The 20,285-nt window shown below is 44.8% G+C and overlaps 2 protein-coding genes across 2 annotated transcripts; one reads left to right on the top strand and one right to left on the bottom strand.

Moving 5' to 3' along the window:
• Positions 1-1,867: 1,867 nt before the first annotated feature.
• Positions 1,868-4,794, top strand: LOC136483618 (short-chain dehydrogenase TIC 32, chloroplastic-like). The gene is made up of 8 exons (XM_066480729.1): positions 1,868-2,132; positions 3,024-3,255; positions 3,364-3,443; positions 3,644-3,797; positions 3,901-3,979; positions 4,061-4,145; positions 4,273-4,331; positions 4,423-4,794. Exons 1-8 carry the CDS (start codon positions 1,955-1,957, stop codon positions 4,660-4,662), a joined length of 1,107 nt encoding a protein of 368 aa, XP_066336826.1. The 5' UTR covers positions 1,868-1,954; the 3' UTR covers positions 4,663-4,794.
• Positions 4,795-10,932: 6,138 nt separating this feature from the next.
• On the bottom strand, positions 10,933-12,066 carry LOC136483620 (uncharacterized). The gene has a single exon (XM_066480730.1). The coding sequence runs from the start codon at positions 11,910-11,912 to the stop codon at positions 11,244-11,246; it is 669 nt and encodes a 222-aa protein (XP_066336827.1). The 5' UTR covers positions 11,913-12,066; the 3' UTR covers positions 10,933-11,243.
• Between the last annotated feature and the right edge of the window lie 8,219 nt (positions 12,067-20,285).

The following is a 20,285-nucleotide window of genomic DNA, read 5'->3' as shown; positions in this document are numbered from 1 at the left end:
ACCTTATTGCAAATTACTTTTTATGTGATATATCTAAAAATAATGTAAATATAATTTTCCTCAAAAGAAAGTTGCACAAATTATATTTTTGGAAAGCTTTGTGATATTTTCTACTAATTAAAGTACAGTTAAAATCTGTGTTTTCTTTACCTTGTAATTGTCAGAATCACCAATTTATTTCTCTCAATTTCATTTGACCACTACTGGAATAATATATGAGTACATCAAATATGATGGCGAACTCAACACAAAAGAAGAAAATGGTGTGTCTTGTTTAGAATAAATAGGTGACTGATTCTTTAAAAATATGAAAGGTTATATCGATTTATTGAAAGGGACAATCAAGATCTAAGTGTGTATTTGTTGTCACTATTTGTTGCAATCTTTTACATCATTTTTAGACAGTATATTATATATGCTTCTATTTTGTAAGGTTTATGCCACTTAGTGCTAGCTTACTCTATAACACAATATTTTGTGTTTTCCCTTGTCAAATTACACAAAATGAGCGTATTTCAGCACTTTTTGTGTACAAGCATGGAGCACCATCTCCGGTGCTCATCTGAGTGTGTTTCTTTGTGTGTATTTGTTCGGGCTTCACTTGTACGATGTCTCGAGTTTCTTTCTTATTTTCTAGGGTCTTTGGTACTTTTCTTTGATGTGCAGATTGTTTAAGTTTAAAAAAAAAGAGGTGTAGATTGTTTGATCTCCAGCTTAGTTTAGCTCAATTGCTCAAGTTCGTCTCTTGCATCCATAAGAACAAATATTTTATATACTAGCAAATTATGTTAGTCTTAATAGTTATGTTGTCACTGAAGCACCAAAATCAGTAAACTTTTTGTAGGGTCCATGTTTCTTACACAAATATTGCCGTTACTATATCATATTCTTCTTTATAAAATCCGTTTGTAGTTATGCAAGCATATCCGCTACCCTTTGGAAAATCTAAAACAACTTTATGATACTTTTCTCACTCAGTGACACTCGGGGACACATAAGAAATGAATTATATAGCTAAAATAAAAGATTACCTTAACCCTTTTCTTAAGTAAGTTTTTTTTTCCTGAATATGCAGTAGAGCTGCGTACGCGTACCTTTGTATTAAGAGAGAGAGAAAAATATCAGGCTTTTTTTCCTTATTAAATAAGTTTCTTACCATATATAACTATGTGTACTCTACTACCCATATAGGCATGCAGCGAAACAGGAGATGACTGACTGTGAGAGAATGTTGTCTCCGTCCATTGGCATGGCGAACAGATGATCCGATGGCTCTCTTGGCATCTCAGGCCTCTCCCGTCCTGCTGATGACGCCTCTGAGTGTGCCGGAGATGTTTGTCCTGTTTGCTTGGCTTATAAGCCGTACTTTTTCAGACAATGAATATTATTTTTCTCTTACAACAAATCAGTCAACGGTCAGCATGGACCAAGCAAACAGGACAGTTACTGGATTGGAACCTAACGCTTGTGCAGAAGATACCGGAGACTGTTTTACTAGTCCGTCGCTTGTCCTTGTCTACCATTGGTATAGCGAACAGTGGCGAGTTATTACGTACAGAAACCAACCTGTTTACTAGTCGCTTGTTCAGTTTGCGTGTACTTGTACGCGTCTGATGATTCCGTTGCCACGTCTGGGCCGTAAAAGCCCCGTAACTTCTCAATGGAAGAAGATCGGGAGAGGGTAACAAGTCGGTGTCAGCCTTAATGGTCCCATTCGCATGGCGCGGCGTGTGTGGTATGGCCAGGCTTTGCAGCCGCAGGCTCACGCAGGCGCCAGAACCAGGACATGCGTCGACGTCGTCGGCGACCGCAGGAGGCTCACCAGTCAGTCAACACTGGCCACTAGCTGCAGCGCTTCCTCTCCTCTTCCTATCTATCCCTACAAGTGGCCAGCTAGCAACAGGGAGGAGCTGCAGGTCGCTCACCTCTCGCGCTGAGGCGATGGGCATGTTCGATGTCTGAGCAGGCGGTGGCAGATTTCTGCTGGCATGCGAGGGAGGTAGTGTCGTCGGGGATGGGGCTCTGGGGTTGGCTGTGGGGGCGCCGGGGACCGTCGGGCTTCGGCTCCGCGTCCACCGCCGAGGAGGTCACCGCCGGCGTCGACGCCAGCAACCTCACTGCCATCGTCACAGGTCGTCCCTCCATCGCTTTCTTCTTTTCTTCTTCTTTTCAAGGCGCAGCACACAGCAGCAGTGATGATGGTTTCTCCAGCCTAGCTTTGGTTTCCCCCGTCGTCTTTAAGCCTGCCAGTGGTCTCAATTGCAACATTATATTGTTTTTACTTCATAAAAACTGCTACTGTTGACCGGAAGAGCGACGAAAGACTATACATTAGCAGACTAGCAGAGCAAGTACTACAGTTAGCTTTCAATTTTCATTCAGGCCTTATTCTAGATATCATAAGTAGGGACAGAATTGTTGGTGCCATTTTTTTTTGTTGTAAAAAACGCAGATAATATCGTCGTGAGAACAGACCAACAGCCTCACATGTATAGTTAATTTCAACTTAATCGTAGTACTAGCTGTATCTCTTCCATAATAGTTCAGCTTTTATTCCCTGAATAATCTTTCAGTTTTATGACTTGCTGAACATGATTGTATTGGAATTAACTTTCGTTAGTATTGATTGATCGCCATTCACCAGGACAAATTCTGGTATGTCTATTTTGTTCTTTGGATCAGTGATGTTTTCATCTTTCTTTACATAGCAACCTCGCATACTCTGTATCCCACAATCTTCTAGAGCAGTGACGAAGCCAGAAAAAAATTTAGGAGGAGCTAAACAAAAGAATAGAGGCTTTTTTTATCTTCTCTTAACCTTAGCCCCTCCTACCTAATACATATATGCATAAAATTTTAAGGGAAGGTTTAGAGGGGCTACACGTGTCTAGGATCGGTAGGGGGGGCTAGAGCCCCCCTAGCCCCACCGCTGGCTTCGTCACGGTTCTAGAGTAATTACTATGCATGGGCATGATCTGTCTGTTACACTTTGTTCTCCCCTGGCTTCATTTGGCGAAATGCAGGGGCAACAAATGGCATCGGAAAGGAGACAGCCAGAGTGCTAGCTCTGAGGGGAGCGAAGGTGATCATACCAGCTAGGACACTGGAGAGTGGCCTCAAGGTGAAAGAGAGCCTCGCAGATCAGGTCCCGAGCTCCAAGCTGCACGTCATGGAGATGGACCTGAGCTCTCTCAGCTCCGTCCGTGACTTCGCGCGGTCCTTCGATTCATCTCACGAGCATCTGAACCTCCTCATGTACGTATCTGTCGCAGTCTCTGAAACACAGCAGATATTCAGAATTCAGCACAGCGGGTGTAGTGCTGGACTCACTCACATGGTAATCTGAAACATGTTCCTCTGAAGAAACAATGCAGGGATTATGGCCTGCCCTTACCAGCTCTCCAAGGATGGAATCGAGCTGCAGTTCGCAACCAATCATGTTGGTGAGTAGGAATGCCGGTCATTCATGCCAATAAATCCCTGTCACATATAGCATCAGGGGATTTGCTCTGCAGCCTGCTGATATGTCCTGAACTGAATTGCTGTCAGTACATTGTTCAGAAAAATCCCCTGATTTTTTTAGAAGCAAATAATGCATGATTAATTAGGCACAAGCATCTATTGAATTTGACCTTATGAGCAGGCCATTTCTTGCTGACAAATCTCCTGCTGGACAAGATGAAATCAACTGCCAGAGAGACAGGTGTGCAAGGCAGGATCATAAACGTGTCATCCATCGCACATAAAAGAAGTGATGGTACATGCTTTGAGCTGAACAAGCTAAACGATAAGGCTAGGTTAGCAAAATGTTATCCTTTATTTATGCTTATTGATTTTGGTTACATGCATGAGCGTGTTATAAGTAGCCGATTTTTTTTCTTTCCATCTGCAAATTTACAGGTACCAGCCGTTCATTGCATATGCACATTCGAAATTAGCCAATATTCTCCACGCAAATGAGTTGTCCAGGCGTTTTCAGGTATGCAATCTGCTGCCTTGCCGCTAACTGCATATTTCACATCCTCACAATATAACACATGTTTGCTGCCATGCATTTCAGGAAGAAGGATGCAATCTGACAGCGAATTCCCTGCATCCTGGAGTAATCATCACCAATATCATTCGCTATGTTGCAGGAAATAACAGTAATGACATCGCAAGCTCAGATCTTTCAAAAACATTGCAAGCTTAGGCCCAACAAGAAGATTCAAAAACAAAATAATATTGCTGGATCCTCTATTCAGTTAACTAATACAAATGTATGTTTGACAGATGCGCTGATTTCGGTTCTCTCCCCTGTAGCAAATCTTGTTCTGAAGAGCATACCCCAGGTTATTGAATCCTAGCACCCAGCTAGTAGCTCTCTAAAACATAATCAGTGTCATAATCGTACGAATATCATCTGACGGACATGGTTTGTAGGGAGCTGCGACTACTTGCTACCTGGCATTGCACCCTAATGTCAAAGATGTATCTGGTAAATACTTCTCGGATTGCAATGAAGCAACACCGACTGCTGTCGCAAGAGATTCAGAGCTGGCAAAGAGGCTATGGTCGTTCAGCGAAGAACTTGTCGGGATCAATGCAGATATGTCACAGACGACACAGCCAACAAGTCAAGAAGAGGACGTACAACAGAAAGACGTTTTCCAAGCCAAGTAGCGTAAAAGTTGTAGCTGTGTTTTCTAATTCTTGTAGCTGTCTTGTGGGACCCAATGGCCGTGACTGTAATAGCACATAAGTGCCCAAGACTCGTAAGAGAAGGGATATTCAGGCAGTCCTCTCCGTGGTTCACCCAAATCTGAGATCACTCGTACTGTTAAACAAGGACATGCCCTAGACTCAACTCCCAAACTGCTATAGAGTGGGCTACATGATTACAAACTCTTGAGGCATGAAGTACACCAGCACAGTACACGCGCTTTGCTGCGTGCGCCTGTTGTATGCATTTATTTTTGGGAGGGGAAGAATTTCCTTCAAAAGAAGAAAAAAGGAAAAATTTGCAGCGAAAAAATAAAAAATAAAAAATAAAAAAGAGAAATGAACAGTGACACACCGTGGCCGATGCCCCTAGAGACCAGGGATTTTTGGGCGCTTAAAGAGAGTTTTTTTTAGGGGAGCTTAAAGAGAGTAGTTATAAACACTTATAAAGTTATGAGCAGCTAACATTTCCTTGAGCTCCCACACCAAACGACTTGCACAGCTTGCCTTACCATCGTCCAAGTCCATCTCCCTCATGTACTGGGTGCTTCCCATTCCCCTCCTACTTCTCGCATCCTCCTACCACACTTCACCCCGTCTTTTTGAATCAAACACTTCAGTATGGTAGTCTAAACCCATCAGCAGCGTATAGCAAGGAAATTAGCTAGTAAGCACTCAACACAGAAGTGTTATTACCTGCTCATTTTATCATTTATTCCATTCATGAAAAACTGAATAGCTCAAAGATTTTGCAAAGACAATAATAGTTACTGGATAGCTCAATGATTTGGCATGTTTTTGTATATCTCAGATATGAGCTCCAAAAAATATGAAAATTTTAGATTAAGATAATATAATCCTATTACGTTTTATTTATTTATTTTAAAAAACTATCATGTTACATTATTATAAAGGGAGAGTATACTCTGTAACCGACTACAAGATAGCTTATTGTGTAGCCAAGCCACTGACCGAACCAGGCCTGTGCGTTGTTGGTGCGCTAGCACGCTTCTGCCTACTAGTAATAATTATAGGTAGCGTCACTTGCATGTTGCATGCGACGGTAAATTTGGAAAGCTATTAATGAGTCAAATCATCACGGTAATTTCGGCAAATCAAGTTGATCCTGTCGTATGCATGCAAAGCTACCAATCGTGAATGCGTTACGACTTACGAGAACACAGAAGTGTAGATGCACTCATGCACATGCCTTAAAATAGTAAGGTTACGAGAATACTATTGTCCAGCCGCAAATATTCTTATTACGAGAATATAACATACCTTTTTTTTTGGACAAAAGAATATAACATACCTTAAAATAGTAAGGTTACGTGTCCGCAAAAAAATAGTAAAGAATATATTCTAGTAAATAGAAATGGGTTAGGAAAATACTCTACATGCTATGGGTAACTGAAGAGTAGTATACAAGTTGAACGAATGTAATTGTTCATGTGTTACGAGAATCTGAGCACAGTGACGAGATCAATTTTGTCATAAGCTGATTAAAATACTTTGAATTTGTCAGGACGAAATTAGCATTAAAAACTATTTACCATAATTTCATGAACACGTTACTATAATGCTGCATATGTACGAAAATTCGGTTTACGACAGTACTAATAATATTTACAAGAATTTGCACTAATATTATTGAGTCTGCAGAACCATATGTTTTATGCAATTCCAACACATGAATTTTTTTTGCACCATAAGATTAAGATCCAACAGCCTCCATCCTTCTTCTACCTCTAGCTTTCTTTTAGCTTCAGACAATCACAAGATCACACATCACAGATCACATATCACTGAAAACATTTTTTTATGGAAGGACAAATTACAGAGCGGCTGGTTCCATTGCTTGCCCATTCGTCATGGGTCGTTGCGTCGTGGGGCCCTTGGCCGGGCACGATTGTCCATGTGCGGAGGAGGCAGTCGAGACGCAGAAGTCGCTCAGGACAGTCGAGGCGCAGAAAGCGCACTGCTGGTGCTGCACTACCGCGTGCGCTCGCCGTGTGTTTTTTTGTGCTAAAAAATCCATGTTTTTTTTTACTAAAACACATGTGTGTTGTATAGCATTTCTGGTTTATTATATAAGCTATCTGTTTAATTGTTTATACGTGAGGCAGAAAACAAAATGTTGTATGTGTGCTTTGTACATGGCTTGTAACTCGGCGATGACGCTTCTTAGACGGGGCAGCGCGATTTCGACGCTCTCGTGTGGCAGAAGGCACAAACTGCGAACTGGTGCGGGAAAGCAGGGACCAGGGAGATCTCGACCCGGGGCCACCGCAGGAGGCGCGAAATCGGCTCGGCGAGTCGGCCGAGACGTAGAGCGAGTCTGGTTTGGGCTCTCTGCCTGCGGCAAGCAAACGAGGAACAAGAGGAGGGCTGATCCAGACTGAAGAACAGAGGAGGCCGGGGACTCCCCTTGCTGGGCTGGTGCAGGTGATCCATGGGCCGAGCCTAACGGGAGGAGCGGCGTCGAAGGAAAAAAAGAAAGATATGATGGTGCTGGGCCCAAAGGGGAAAAGAAGAAGGCCACAAGAAGGTCAACGAAACAGAATTTTTCCTCTTCATAGAATCTTCTACTATATATATATATATATATATATATATATATATATATATATATATATATATATATATATATAAAAAATCCCAAGAGCTATCGTCTGCTCCTCCGCCTCCGCCCCGCCCACGGCAAAAAAAAAAAAACACAGCAAAAAAAAACACCTAAAAAACCAGTCCCTGTCTTGAAAAAAATATGGCACAAAAAAAATCGTCCAGCCCTGCCGCTCGATATCGCTCATCCGTGTCCGTTCCTTAATTTAATGTTGCGAATAGGGATTAGATTAGGAGTGAGTACGAGAATAGAAAGAAATACGGTTTCTGATGCAAAATGTTTAGACCCAAGTGAACCTCTGGTGGGCTTCTTTTTTAACCTAGGTTGAATCCTTGCAGTTAGCCTGATTTGTTGTGGGCTGGACCAAGGCCATGCAAGTCTTTTTTTTCTTTTCTTTTCTTTTTTTCTTTTTCTATAAAAACAAAAATCTTGCAAAATTTGCTAAAAATCATAGAAAAAACAGAAAAATGACAAACCGGTTTTGTCAGCTTCATAAAAATAAGATCTATCCATAGATGTTATGAATCTTATTAGATTGTGCTTTGTCTATAAGTGTATTAAATCATCTTTATATATGTTGCATGAATATAGGTTCGGCGATGAGCGAGAACGTGCCAAAGGCAGACCCGGAATACGCGGAGTTGGCCAAGAAGTATGAGGAGGATGTCCTCATCATCGATGTTCCTGAAGCCTTCACTAACTTTTCGATGTCTGGTTCCTACCCAAGGAAGCCCAGTGCATAACCCATACTTTTCAGTACTTTTTTCTCCCGTTGCGACACACGGGCATATTCCAAACCCTCAAAGACCACATGCAAACATGCATGGAAAAAACACCCCTAAGTTCAGATCGACTTCGTGAAATAGAAACGTCACCAATACACTTTACACCAATAACGTCAAGTACTATGCAAAAAAAAAAATAAACATACTTTACACTAATACGTAATAAGCAAGGACTCTCTTGCCTTAGATTTCTTTAGTTTAGATTTGGACTTCCACCATTACCAGGTCTAATCCCAGGGTAATACATTTTTCCATTGGGTTCAATTTCAATTGCTAATCAGGTTTTATAAAAATTATCAGCAAAGCGTATCATATATATCATCTAAAATCATGCAGTGAGATAATGGGTGCTGAGAACGAGGATCCATCGCAGTGCAGTACCCATTAACTCATAGGTGATAAAGATCATTAATTACATAAGTATAAAAACGTAAAATCAATTTTGTTAGGCTTCTATGAAGTGGATCTACTTATATGATATAGGTGATAAAGATTATGAAACAGGCTTTATGTTTTTTATGTAATTAAATTTGTATATTTCTTAATTAATATGTTCGTCTAAGTTGCAAGCCACGCTATGTGGGCTAAAATTTGTGGTCGCCGTGCAACGTACGGGCATATATCTAATACTAGCAAATTTGCCCGTGCGTTGCAACGGGAGGAAAAAAACTCTCAAACTTTAATGAAAAAATGATTTGACAGTACATATCTATTTATTATGCTTAGTAGGAAACTTAATAGCTATAATCTATTCTATGATCACTATAGCATCCATAATATAAGGGCCCATTTGATATAGTTCTGTGCCAAGTGCTCTGTGGTCGGAGTCAGAGCCGGAGTCGAAGGCCTACAGGTGGACCAACTTTTGGCGCTCTGGCTGCAGCCACCAAAAATAGCTTTGCTCCGTGTATGGAGGCCAGAAGCGCTCCTTCGTGCGATCGCGTTTGATGTGGCTTCGCTTGCTCCAGTGCTAGAGACGTTAATATTGGCAATAATATAACAATGTTGTATAAATTAATATTGGCAATAATATTACAATGCTCTATATTAAGTCTACATTGAATTAAACTACAACCTTGATACCATTTTTCCTGCATTGGAAGCCACAAAAATATTTACTTGTAAATATGTTATAACTTTATTTTTCATATTACGTATATGTTGGCAGAGTTAGATACCAAGTTACTTCTTTTTAGGATCCATAAAAATATGTAATTTTAATATTATGATTAAAATATGCAATGAGCTAGTTGTTGTGGAAGGACTCAGACTTCTACGTGCCATCTATAAAAAAATATGTAACCCTAATATTTGATTAAAGTCGCAAGGAGTTAGTTGTTGTCAAAACCTCTCTCAATTAAAATTCGAATTGAGGATTGCACTGGTGCATGCGTACAAACTTGAAGGTACATTTGTTTTGATTAAATTGACAAACTACTCAAGATTTTAGTTCAGAGTTTAATTAGACCATCCATTGATCCAGATTTTAATAACAATAAGTTTTATTCCTAATCAAAATTAGATCAATAGTTTAGTGGTGAGAATATTTATTTATCAGAAATGGGGATAGGGAATGGTCAAAGTTCAAATACTCATAATATTGTATTCATTATTTATTTTTGATGTTTATATAATAAAACGGGAGATACTCTAGAAAAGAAAGAAAAGAAAAGAAAAAATATCATGAACGAGAGTTGGTTACACACGGAAAAAAGAGACGTGTGGATCCGCCAAAGTAGATGGGTTGGACACGGGAAAAAAGAGAACGCAAAAACAAATTCCTATTCGAGTTAGAATTTCCTATTTAGGTTATTCGGGATCCAAATCTATTTGGATTAGGAGTCCTAGCCTAAGAAACCTTACATATATGTCATAAATATAATAAAAGGGTCGTTGACACATAACAGAGACAACTTCCACATTCATGAAGTTAGTTAGGATAGACCATACAAAAAATAGAAGAAATTTTGTCTCTTTATTATTAGATATAGATATAGATACTCCACTATGAAGAGGAAAATTTTCAGAAAAGAAAAAACGATTTCTAGGAAAAAACACTCTGAGAGCTACTTCTAAGTACTAGAGAAAATTAAATGCATTAGCATGATTGCATCAAACATATAAAAGATCTATAAACCAAAGTTGTATCTTTAAATGTGATCTATAACTTTATAATTGACACTTTTTCTATACGAGATCATTCAGAGAAACAAATTTTCGTTGTTTAATTTATCACATTTTAAAATTCAACTTTTTTTGGTATATTTATAACAACCACATATATTGACATGGTTTATACAAAATTATAGCTCTAAATATGATATAAAACTTTGTGGTTGATATTTTTTTATATGAGATCATTTAGAGGGTATTTATTTTAAGTTCTCATATTTTAATTTTTTTTCAAACAACATCGGACATCGCCACGACCTATACAAGATTGTTTAGGAGCCCGATTTTTTTAGGTTTTGTGATTACAAAATTAACATATTTGAATTCTTCAAACAATCTGTGATGGAAACATGCTGTATACCATATTTGTAGTGGTTGAAGAGATCTAAAACATTCTAATTGATTTTTTTCATTTGAGAATATTTGAGAGCCCAAATACTAAATAAAGGATGACATGACTAAAAAAACTAAAGACATGTGGGCCCTTTAAGGTGGATAATTTATTTGGTTTTGAAACCACTCAGAACTCTTTAAGGAGGACAATTTATTTGGTTTTGAAAGTTAAGGCTGTAATAAGATGTCCATGATTCTAGTTCATGTGTGTTTTTTTAAATTCAGCTATAAGTTTAAGGGAGCAAATAGGACTTTACAAATAAACCGGTTGCTCCTTAGTTTTCTCCTCCTTATTTGTTTTCGTTCTGTGCTCACCTTTTTTTAGATATAATGTTATGTCTCTCCAGGGTTGTGAATATGCCCATTAACTGACAGCATATATATGATGTAATTATTATCGACGAGCAACTGTTTCATAGTTCACGAACTCCACTCGCGCATACAAACAGTCTCCAGCCAAGAGAGGTTGCATGACCGATCGACCTTGCTGGGTCTCAATGTCTCATCATTCGTCATCACACGCTAACACGCACACACAAATACAAACAATCTTCACTTTGCTGGCTATCTCAGTAGAACCAGCCACCGGCGGCCTCAACCTCCCTGGCCTCGGCCATCTTACCGCTACTCCTGGACGACAGGGACAGGCACGACGACGACGAGGACGTCGACACCGACCGCCTTAGCCCACCTGGCACCGGCAGCGCGCCGCCGTAGTCCGACCAGAAGCTGCTCGCGGACGAGGAGCCCGACCCCGACGTCGTCCCGGTCCCGGACGACCGCCGGCCACCTTTCCTGCTGCCGTCCCGCCTCCGGAACACGGGGAGCGGGAAGCACCTGCTGGCCGGCGCCGCCGCCTCGTCGTCGTCAACATGCCCGGCGCGGTACGCGGGGGCGACCCGGGGGTTGACGTCGAGAAAGGCGATGGGCCGGTGCTGCGGCGCCGGGTGGCGCCGGGACGGCGACACGGACGCCGAGCGCGCTGCCGCGGAAGAGTAGTAGGAGACGCGCGGGGAATGGTACGGCGACGGCGACATGGCCGGCGGCGGCGTCAGCTTCGGGGACACCGCCACCTTGGAGACGGTGGCGGCGGCGGCGGAGGAGGTGGAGTATGGCGACGATGAAGGTGCTGCGCTGGCGCTGCTGCTCCTGACGTGCTTGGGCGTCCCCGGGCAGATCTCCCACTTGAACGGGATCGAACCTGGCCTCCTGCACGAGTCATCGATCGCTGCTGCCATTGCTGCTTGCCTGCTTCTTCTCCTCCCTAACGCATCTGAATATTTTTGATCATCGATCTTGTATGTATATATAGAGACAGATCGAGAGAGAAGGGTGGTGGAGTATGCTGAGCTATGATTCAGGAGTGATTGGAGGCGGTGGATTGGAACGGATATCGGAGATAGTGGTGGATTATCTAAATTTAATTTTGTTAGTGCGGTGGTCAGCTGGCGTGGCGTGGAGATTGGGGGCGGGCGACTGAATGATCGGCTTACCGGCCGGCCGTTTGGCACTGAGCGGGACTAAGTGGCAGGCCAACTGAATTTGTACGTGGGGCTCCACGTTCTGATTGACTTCTCGTGTCCCGGTACCGGACATTCTTTGAGTTTTTTTTTTCCCTGTTCGCTTGGCTGATAAGCCATGGCTGAAAGTAGTGTTGACTTATTTGGTGTGAAAGAAAAATACTATTCATTGACTGAAAAAATATGATTTATAAGCCAAGCGAACATGCCGTTTGTTTGTGGGGATTACATTATTTTAGGCGGATGGACACGTTGAGTTAGGCGGGGGATTGGGGCGGCCGGCGGCGGCGTCGTGACGGGGGTTGACAAACACGAAGAACCGATGCAAAGCGGGCACGTCCTGGTGGAAGGGGAACGTTGCGTAGTGACGTAGTCTGCTCCGGCCTTGGTTCACACTTCTGGGCTTCTTCTGGCTGGTCCGTCTCGTAGTGGGATGGGAATGGGGATGTTCTTTCTTCAGACTTTCTTCAGACTGGTGTTGCTCGTCACCGATTATTATTGGGTGGTCCGACGTGTGTGGGATTTCTGACGTGTCCTGCATAAAAGAATATACTAAAGGTTAAACCAGTGGATTAATTATATTTTTTATCCATTGGATGTCCTCAATAGGTCATAGTCCTTTATATTTTTATTTAGAATAGAATGTGGTGGACTTATCTTGTAACGGTTCAATTTCCTTACAAATCATGTTGAAATCATAGTTTTAAATAGCGGGCTATTGAAAGTAGAGCAACTTTTTTTTTCAACAGTTATGAGGCTATAGCAGCGCTACGACAGATAGCGTTTTTTTATAAAGAAAACATGAAAAACACCAATAACAGATGAAAAAACATGGTAAATATAAAATTCGATGAACACAAATATATTTCTATGGTTCCACAAGTCTAGGTAACATTACTAATATGACATTACAACATGTTTCATGAAAGTCCAGTGTTTAATTATCCAAAATACTAAATTAATAGCAAATGATAAGTAGGAAATAACAAATTAATTGTCAAAATCTATTAGTGATGGCAAAATATGAAATAGCGCCGCTATTTGAACGCTGAAGCTATGCAATCAGCGGGGCTATAGCAAACAATAGCAGTTAAAGTTGGCATAGCGGCACAAATAAAAATAGCTTAGCGTTGAGCCTCTCCGGCCGCTATAGCGGCGCTAGCTATAGCCCGCTATTTTTTTTCTATGGTTGAAATACAACTCAAATTTGGACTGAGCTGCCAAAACCACTTTTCGTAATAGGTTTAGCCATTTCCCATGGAGTGGATCATCTTGCCAAAAGTGTAGTTTCCTCACCCGTGTCTGGGGGTGCACGTGTGACTAGGCCGCCGACGCCGCCCAGATCGGGCTCCTTCGCTGACTCCACCCAGTCGCTTGTGGGGTCCACGCCGCCCGGCGCGCCACCACCACCTTCTATGTTGGGGACGGGCGTCGGCACCACCATGGAGGCCCAGCATGAGGGGCCGCCCCCTCCGCGCGCCTAGGAGGATGCCCTCGCCGACGGCACACCGCTCGCTCCGTCAGGGTGTGACTCCACCGCCACTATGGGAGACGCCGCAGCCACCCTGCTCGGCTCCTACGCGCCAAGCCAGCAGGATGGAGCTACGAGCGCTACTGGGTCCATGGGCGGCTGTCCGAGAGAGGCTGCTGCGGTGTCGCCGGACATAGGCAGGAAAGGTGGCTCCTTTGCAGAGGTTGGCCCGGCGCTGCGGCAGGCCGCTCTGGCCATGCCAGGGACTAGGGAAGTGGCGTCCAGTCAGCCGCAGGCCAACGCGCCACCAGCGAACACCCCTAGCTCACCTCGCGCGGGATGCGATGTTGTGCAGTGCGACGAACTGCTGCCGCCGTGAAAGCTCTAGTTTGGTTTTGGTGAATTGATGAAACCCTAAGTACTAACCTAGTTTATCAAAGTGATTATGAGATAGGTAGCACTACTCCAAGTGGTGAAGCAATGGTGATCATGACATGATGATGGTGATGGCATGGTGATGATCAAATGCTTAAACTTGGAAAAAGGAGAAAGAAGAACAAAAAGCTCAAGGCAAAGGTGAAACTTGATAGGAGCTTTTCATTCTAGTGATCGAGACACTTAGTGAGTGCGATCACATTTAGGATCGATAGCCATACTATTAAGAGGGGTGAAACTCATATCGAAATGCGGTTATCAAAGTTCCACTAGATGCTCTAACTCATTGCATATGCATTTAGGATCTAGTGGAGTGCTAACACCCTTGAAAATGTTTGTGAAAATATTCTAACACACATGCACAAAGGTGATACACATTGTGCGGACAGTGCAATGGTGCCACCGGCGCCCTGTATAGAAAAGACAGGGTTTCATAGAGTGCACCGGACGCTGGTCACGTGGTGACCGGACGCTGGGGAGCAGCGTCCGGTCAATTATAAAAGAAGATGGTGCTCTCGGTCTCTTGACCGAACGCAGGTTGAACACTGTTCAGCGTCGGGTCATGCTGCTGTGGCGGCGCACAAAGGAGATAGTGAGTGATCGGACATTGGGCGAGTCCGGTCAGTTGTGACCGAACGCGTCCGGTCGCAAGTGGAACCTTACTAGAAATGACCGGACACTGGGGTCCTACGTCTGATCACTTTGAGTAGTGCGTCCGGTCACAACTTAAGTGCACTGTTGACCATTGAGATCGGGCGATCAGCATTTGAAGCAGGGGCCACGTGGCGTGCATCGCGCAACCGGACGCTGGGGTCCTACGTTCGGTCGCCCTGACTTTTCATGGTACAGAGAGCCAATGGCTCTATTCGTGGGGGCTCTCTATTTAAGCCCCATTGCCGGCTTTAGCTCACTCTCTTGGCCATTAGCATTGACATAGCAACCTTATGAGCTTAGCCAAAGCCCTCCCACTTGTCTCCATCATTGATTCATCATCTTTGTGAGATTGGGAGAGAATTCAAGTGCATTGCTTGAGAGGTTGCATCTAGAGGCACTTGGTATTCGTGTTTCGCTGCGGGATTCCCTTGTTGCTCTTGGTGGTTGCCACCACCTATACGGCTTGTAGCAGCGGAGGAGGATTGGCACGAGTTGGTGATTGTTCGTGGACATCTCCCGATGATTGTGAGGGGATTTGTATCTTCCCCGGTGGAGCGCCAAAAGGTAACCCTAGTGGATTGCTCATGTCATTGAGTTACCTCACTTGTGGGTAGGTTCTTGCAGTGTCCAATTGTGTGGACGAGGTTCATGCAACACCTCTTAGCCGCCGAACCACCAAGTGTTGGTCAACGAACGCGGCCCCTGCCCTATCTCCGGCAGGTACGGCGCCTGCACGGGCGTGACGCCAAGGAGGAAGGTGCATCGGGGGGGGGGGCATGGCTACGGAGGAGGAAGAAAGAGTCATGAGTGGGGGGCTAGGGAGGAGGACGATGGGGCACCACCAACCGACGGAGTGCGGCTGCCATTTTTGCAGCAATAGAGCGCGGTGGAGAGGAGGGGAAGGTGAGGGAAGGGAGACGGAGGTAACTGTATCGGCCGCTGGCGCCCTGTACAGAAAAAGATAGGGTTTCATAGAGTGCACCGGACGCTGGTCATGCAGTGACCGGACGCTTTGGTCCTATGTCCGATCAGTGGCGCGCAGTGAAGGCCACCCTCGGTCTCTCGACCGGACGCAGGCTAAACACTGTTTAGCCTCTGGTCATGCTGATGTGGCGGCACACAGAGAAGAGGGAGAATGACTGGATGCTGAGTGAGTCTGATCGAGCGTGATTAGACGTGTCCGGTCACGACTGGAACCTTACTAGAAACGACCGGACGCTGGGGTCTTGCGTCCATTCACTTTCAAGCAGCGCGTCCGGTCACAACTTAAATGTACTGATGACCGCTAAGATCGAGCGATCAATGTTTGAAGCAGGGGCCACATGGTCTGCATCGCATGACCAGATGCTGGGGTCCTGCGTCCGATCGCCCCGTTTTTCAGTGGACTGAGGAGCCAACGGCTCTATTTCATGGGGGCTTCTATTTAAGCCCCATGGCCGGCTCAAGCTCACTCTCTTGGCCATTTGCATGGACATAACAACCTTGTGAGCTTAGCCAAAGCCCTCCCACTCATCTTCATCATTGATTCATCATCTTTGTGAGATTTGGAGAGAATCCAAGTGCATTGCTTGAGTGATTGCATCTAGAGGCACTTGGTGTTCGTGTTTCGCTGCGGGATTCGCTTATTGCTCTTGGTGGTTGCCACCACCTAGATGGCTTGGAGCAGCGAAGGAGGATTGGTACGAGTTGGTGATTGTTCATGGCCATCTCCTGTGATTGTGAGGGGACTTGTGCCTTCCCCGGCGGAGCGCCGAAAGGTAACCCTAGTGGATTGCTCGTGTCATTGAGTTACCTCACTTATGGGTAGGTTCTTGCGGCGTCCAATTGTGTGGATGAGGTTTATGCAACACCTCTTAGCCGCCGAACCACCAAGTGTTGGTCGACGAACGCGGCCCCTGCCCTATCTTCGGCAGGTACGGCGCCTGCGCGGGCATGACGCCAAGGAGGAAGGTGCGCCGGGGGGGGGGCATGGCTGCGGAGGAGGAAGAAAGAGTCATGAGTGGGGGCTAGGGAGGAGGACGATGGGGCACCACCGACCGACGGAGTGCGGCTGCCATTTTTGCAGCAATAGAGCGCGGTGGAGAGGAGGGGAAGGTGAGGGAAGGGAGACGAAGGTAACTGTATCGGCCGCCGGCGCCCTATACAGAAAAGATAGGGTTTCATAGAGTGCACCAGACGCTGGTCACGCAGTGACCGGACGCTTTGGTCCTATGTTCGGTCAGTGGCGCGTAGTGAAGGCCACCCTCGGTCTCTCGACCGGACGTAGGTGACCGGACGTAGGCTGAACACTATTTAGTATCCGGTCATGCTGATGTGGCAGCACACAGAGAAGAGGGAGAATGACTGGATGCTGAGTGAGCCTGATCGGGCGTGATCAGACGTGTCCGGTCACGACTGGAACCTTACTAGAAACGACCGGATGCTGGGGTCCTGCGTCCATTCACTTTCAAACAGTGCGTCCGGTCACAACTTAAATGTACTGATGACCGTTGAGATCGAGCGATCAATGTTTGAAGCAGGGGCCATGTGGTGTGCATCGCATGACCGGATGCTGGGGTCCTGCGTCCGATCGCCCTATTTTTCAGTGGACTGAGGAGCCAACGGCTCTATTTCGTGGGGGCTTCTATTTAAGCCCCATGGCCAGCTCAAGCTCACTCTCTTGGCCATTTGCATGGACATAGCAACCTTGTGAGCTTAGCCAAAGCCCTCCCACTCATCTTCATCATTGATTCATCATCTTTGTGAGATTGGGAGAGAATCCAAGTGCATTGCTTGAGTGATTGCATCTAGAGGCACTTGGTGTTCGTGTTTCGCTGCGGGATTCGCTTGTTGCTCTTGGTGGTTGCCACCACCTAGATGGCTTGGAGCAGCGAAGGAGGATTGGTATGAGTTGGTGATTGTTTGTGGCCATCTCCTATGATTGTGAGGGGACTTGTGCCTTCCCCAGCGGAGCGCCGAAAGGTAACCCTAGTGGATTGCTCATGTCATTGAGTTGCCTCACTTGTGGGTAGGTTCTTGCGGTGTCCAATTATGTGGACGAGGTTCGTGCAACACCTCTTAGTCGTCGAACCACCAAGTGTAGGTCAATACAACGGGGACGTAGCGTGTTGGCAAGCATGTGAACCTTGGAAGAAAATTGGTTGTCTCTTGCCGTTTGGTATTCTCCCGGTGATTGATTTAGTATTCATCTTGTGATTGGTTCACTCATCTACACAACGGTATAATCACCCTACTCACTCATTTATATTCCTGCAAACTAGTTGTTGCAAGCTCTTTAGTGTAGCTAGAATTGAGAGCTTGCTTTGTAGTTTAAGTTCATCTAGTGGAGCTCTTTAGTGTAGCAAGTGTGAGAGCTCTTAGTGAGTAGTGACATAATAAATTGTGTGTCTAGTGATTATAGCAACTAGAATTGTTGGATAGGTGGCTTGCTACCCTTGTAGAGCTAGAGCAAGTTTGCATTTCGCTATTTGTTATACTAATAAAATTGCTCTTGTTGGTTTGTAGATTTTTAAATAGGCTATTCACCCCCCTCTAGCCATATTAGGACCTTTCATGCCGCCACCCATGTCTCTATGTAGCAGCTAGTAGGCTGCCTCTGCTGCCAGCGCCCCCAGCTCGCCCACCCCTCTCTCTGGACGTGGCTCCATTCTTCCCGTGTAGCCCCACGAGAGGGCGCACTGAAAGCATCTAGGCCCCTAGTTGGGTTTCGGTGATTAATGACAATACGATATTACTATGACTAATGTGTGTTTTGTAGAGGCAATTAAGTTAGGTCATGGTAATGGTAATTGATTGGGCAATCATGGTTGTCATGCCCCTACGATGGAAATCGTTTCGGTTTTCAAAGGATGGACGACAAGGTTAAGGATGGACTAGTTCTAAGTGTCGTTTGGTGTTGAAGAGACACTTAGAGTAGTTTAGGACTTTGTTTTTCCTTTGGACATACTATTAAGGGGGGTATGGACTAGTAGCTTGACCTAGGTGAGTCTAGTGGGATAGGTGTGGTGCACACTTGTCAAATCTGGCACTAGGTAGCTTAGGAGTAGCCCTAAGATCAATTGGAGCAAACTTCATTCACATATGATTTCAAGTTGAAAGTGAATGGAGGGTCAAATGACTGATCGGACGCTGGTCCAGTTGTGACTGGATGCTGAAGGGTGAGTCCTGTCAGTTCATTTGATCAATTAGAGCCATCTGGTTGTGACTGGACGCTGAGTGAAAAGTGACCGAACGCTGAGTGCCAGAGTCCTGTCAACTCCAGAGAGGTTCCAGAGAGGAAGAATCCTGATCGGACGCGTCCGGTCAGTGCTGACCGGACACTGGTCAGGTTCCGGTAACTGACCGGACACTGAACAGCGAAGTGACCGAACTCTAGGTGCTAGTGTCCGGTCAACATTAGTAAGGTTTCAGAGAGCAGTTTTCATGATCGGACGCGTCCGGTCAGTGTTGACCGGACGCAGGTCAGAGTCCGGTCACAACTTAATGGCTCTGTGGTGGGGAGAACTGACCGGAGCATCCGGTCACCCCGTAGAGTGCTGACTCAACCTCCTAATGATTCATTTTGAATGAGAGGGTATAAATACTTCCTCTATTCATCTAAGGGAGGTCTCTTGCCCATTTGTTATGCTGAGAAACACCCTTGAGAGTGCTTAGGAGAGCAAGAGCCAAGTGAGGTGATTGACATTTGAGAATCCAAGATTAAGGCATCATTAGTGTAAGTAGAGTAGCAAGTGTGCATCCACCCTTCTCATTAGGCTTGTTGTGGTCAAGTGAGAGTTCGTGCTTGTTACTCTTGGTGATCGCCATTACCTAGATGGCTTGGTGGTGATCGGGAGTTTGGTGATCATCTGGCGGAGCTTGTGGATGACCCAACTCAAGTTGTGAGCGGTTGTGGATGATTCACCTCGACGGAGTGTCAAAGAATCAGCCCATAGATAGCACTTGATCCTTGCGCGGATCAAGGGGGAGCTACACCCTTGCATGGGTGCTCCAACAAGGACTAGTGGGGAGTGGCAACTCTCCGATACCTCAGCAAAACATCGCCACGTTCCTTCTCCTCTCTTTACTTTAAGCATTTACATTTGAGCAAAATTCAATTCTTGTCTTTACATTCTTAGAATTGCCATGCTAGAGTAGGATTGGAACCTAGGGTGCAAAACTTTTGTGCGGTAGATCAATAGGAACATATTCTAGGCACAAGGGGTGAAGTGGGCTAAGTGTAGGGTTCAATTATTGCAAAGAATTTTAGAATTAGCCCAATTCACCCCCCCTCTTGGGCATCTTGATCCTTTCAATTAGTATCGGAGCCTCGTGCTCACGTATTTAGGCTTAACCGCCAAGAGAAAGATGTCCCACAGGGATGGACCTCCTCCTATCTTTGAGGGAGATGATTTTCCTTATTGAAAAATCCATATGGAGGCTTATTTAGAAGCTCTAGATGTTGGAATTCTTAGAGCCGCCTCTCAAGGCTTCCCAAAACCTAGGGATCCCACACACCTTCAAGGCAATGAGGTCAATTATGAGAAATGGAA

This window comes from Miscanthus floridulus, chromosome 9 (assembly GCF_019320115.1).
Source record: "Miscanthus floridulus cultivar M001 chromosome 9, ASM1932011v1, whole genome shotgun sequence".
Taxonomy (NCBI): Eukaryota; Viridiplantae; Streptophyta; class Magnoliopsida; order Poales; family Poaceae; genus Miscanthus; species Miscanthus floridulus.
The sequence above is the reverse complement of the archived record's forward strand: the minus strand, read 5'-3'. Positions and strand labels throughout refer to the sequence as shown.

Bases quoted from the DNA above. Each gene is read 5' to 3' on its own strand.
- LOC136483618 (XM_066480729.1), top strand. From the start codon at position 1,955: ATGTCTGAGCAGGCGGTGGCAGATTTCTGCTGGCATGCGAGGGAGGTA. The intron at 3,444-3,643 runs GTGAGTAGGAAT...CCTTATGAGCAG, and splicing joins GTTCGCAACCAATCATGTTG to GCCATTTCTTGCTGACAAAT. The intron at 3,980-4,060 runs GTATGCAATCTG...CATGCATTTCAG, and splicing joins AGTTGTCCAGGCGTTTTCAG to GAAGAAGGATGCAATCTGAC.
- LOC136483620 (XM_066480730.1), bottom strand. From the start codon at position 11,912: ATGGCAGCAGCGATCGATGACTCGTGCAGGAGGCCAGGTTCGATCCCG.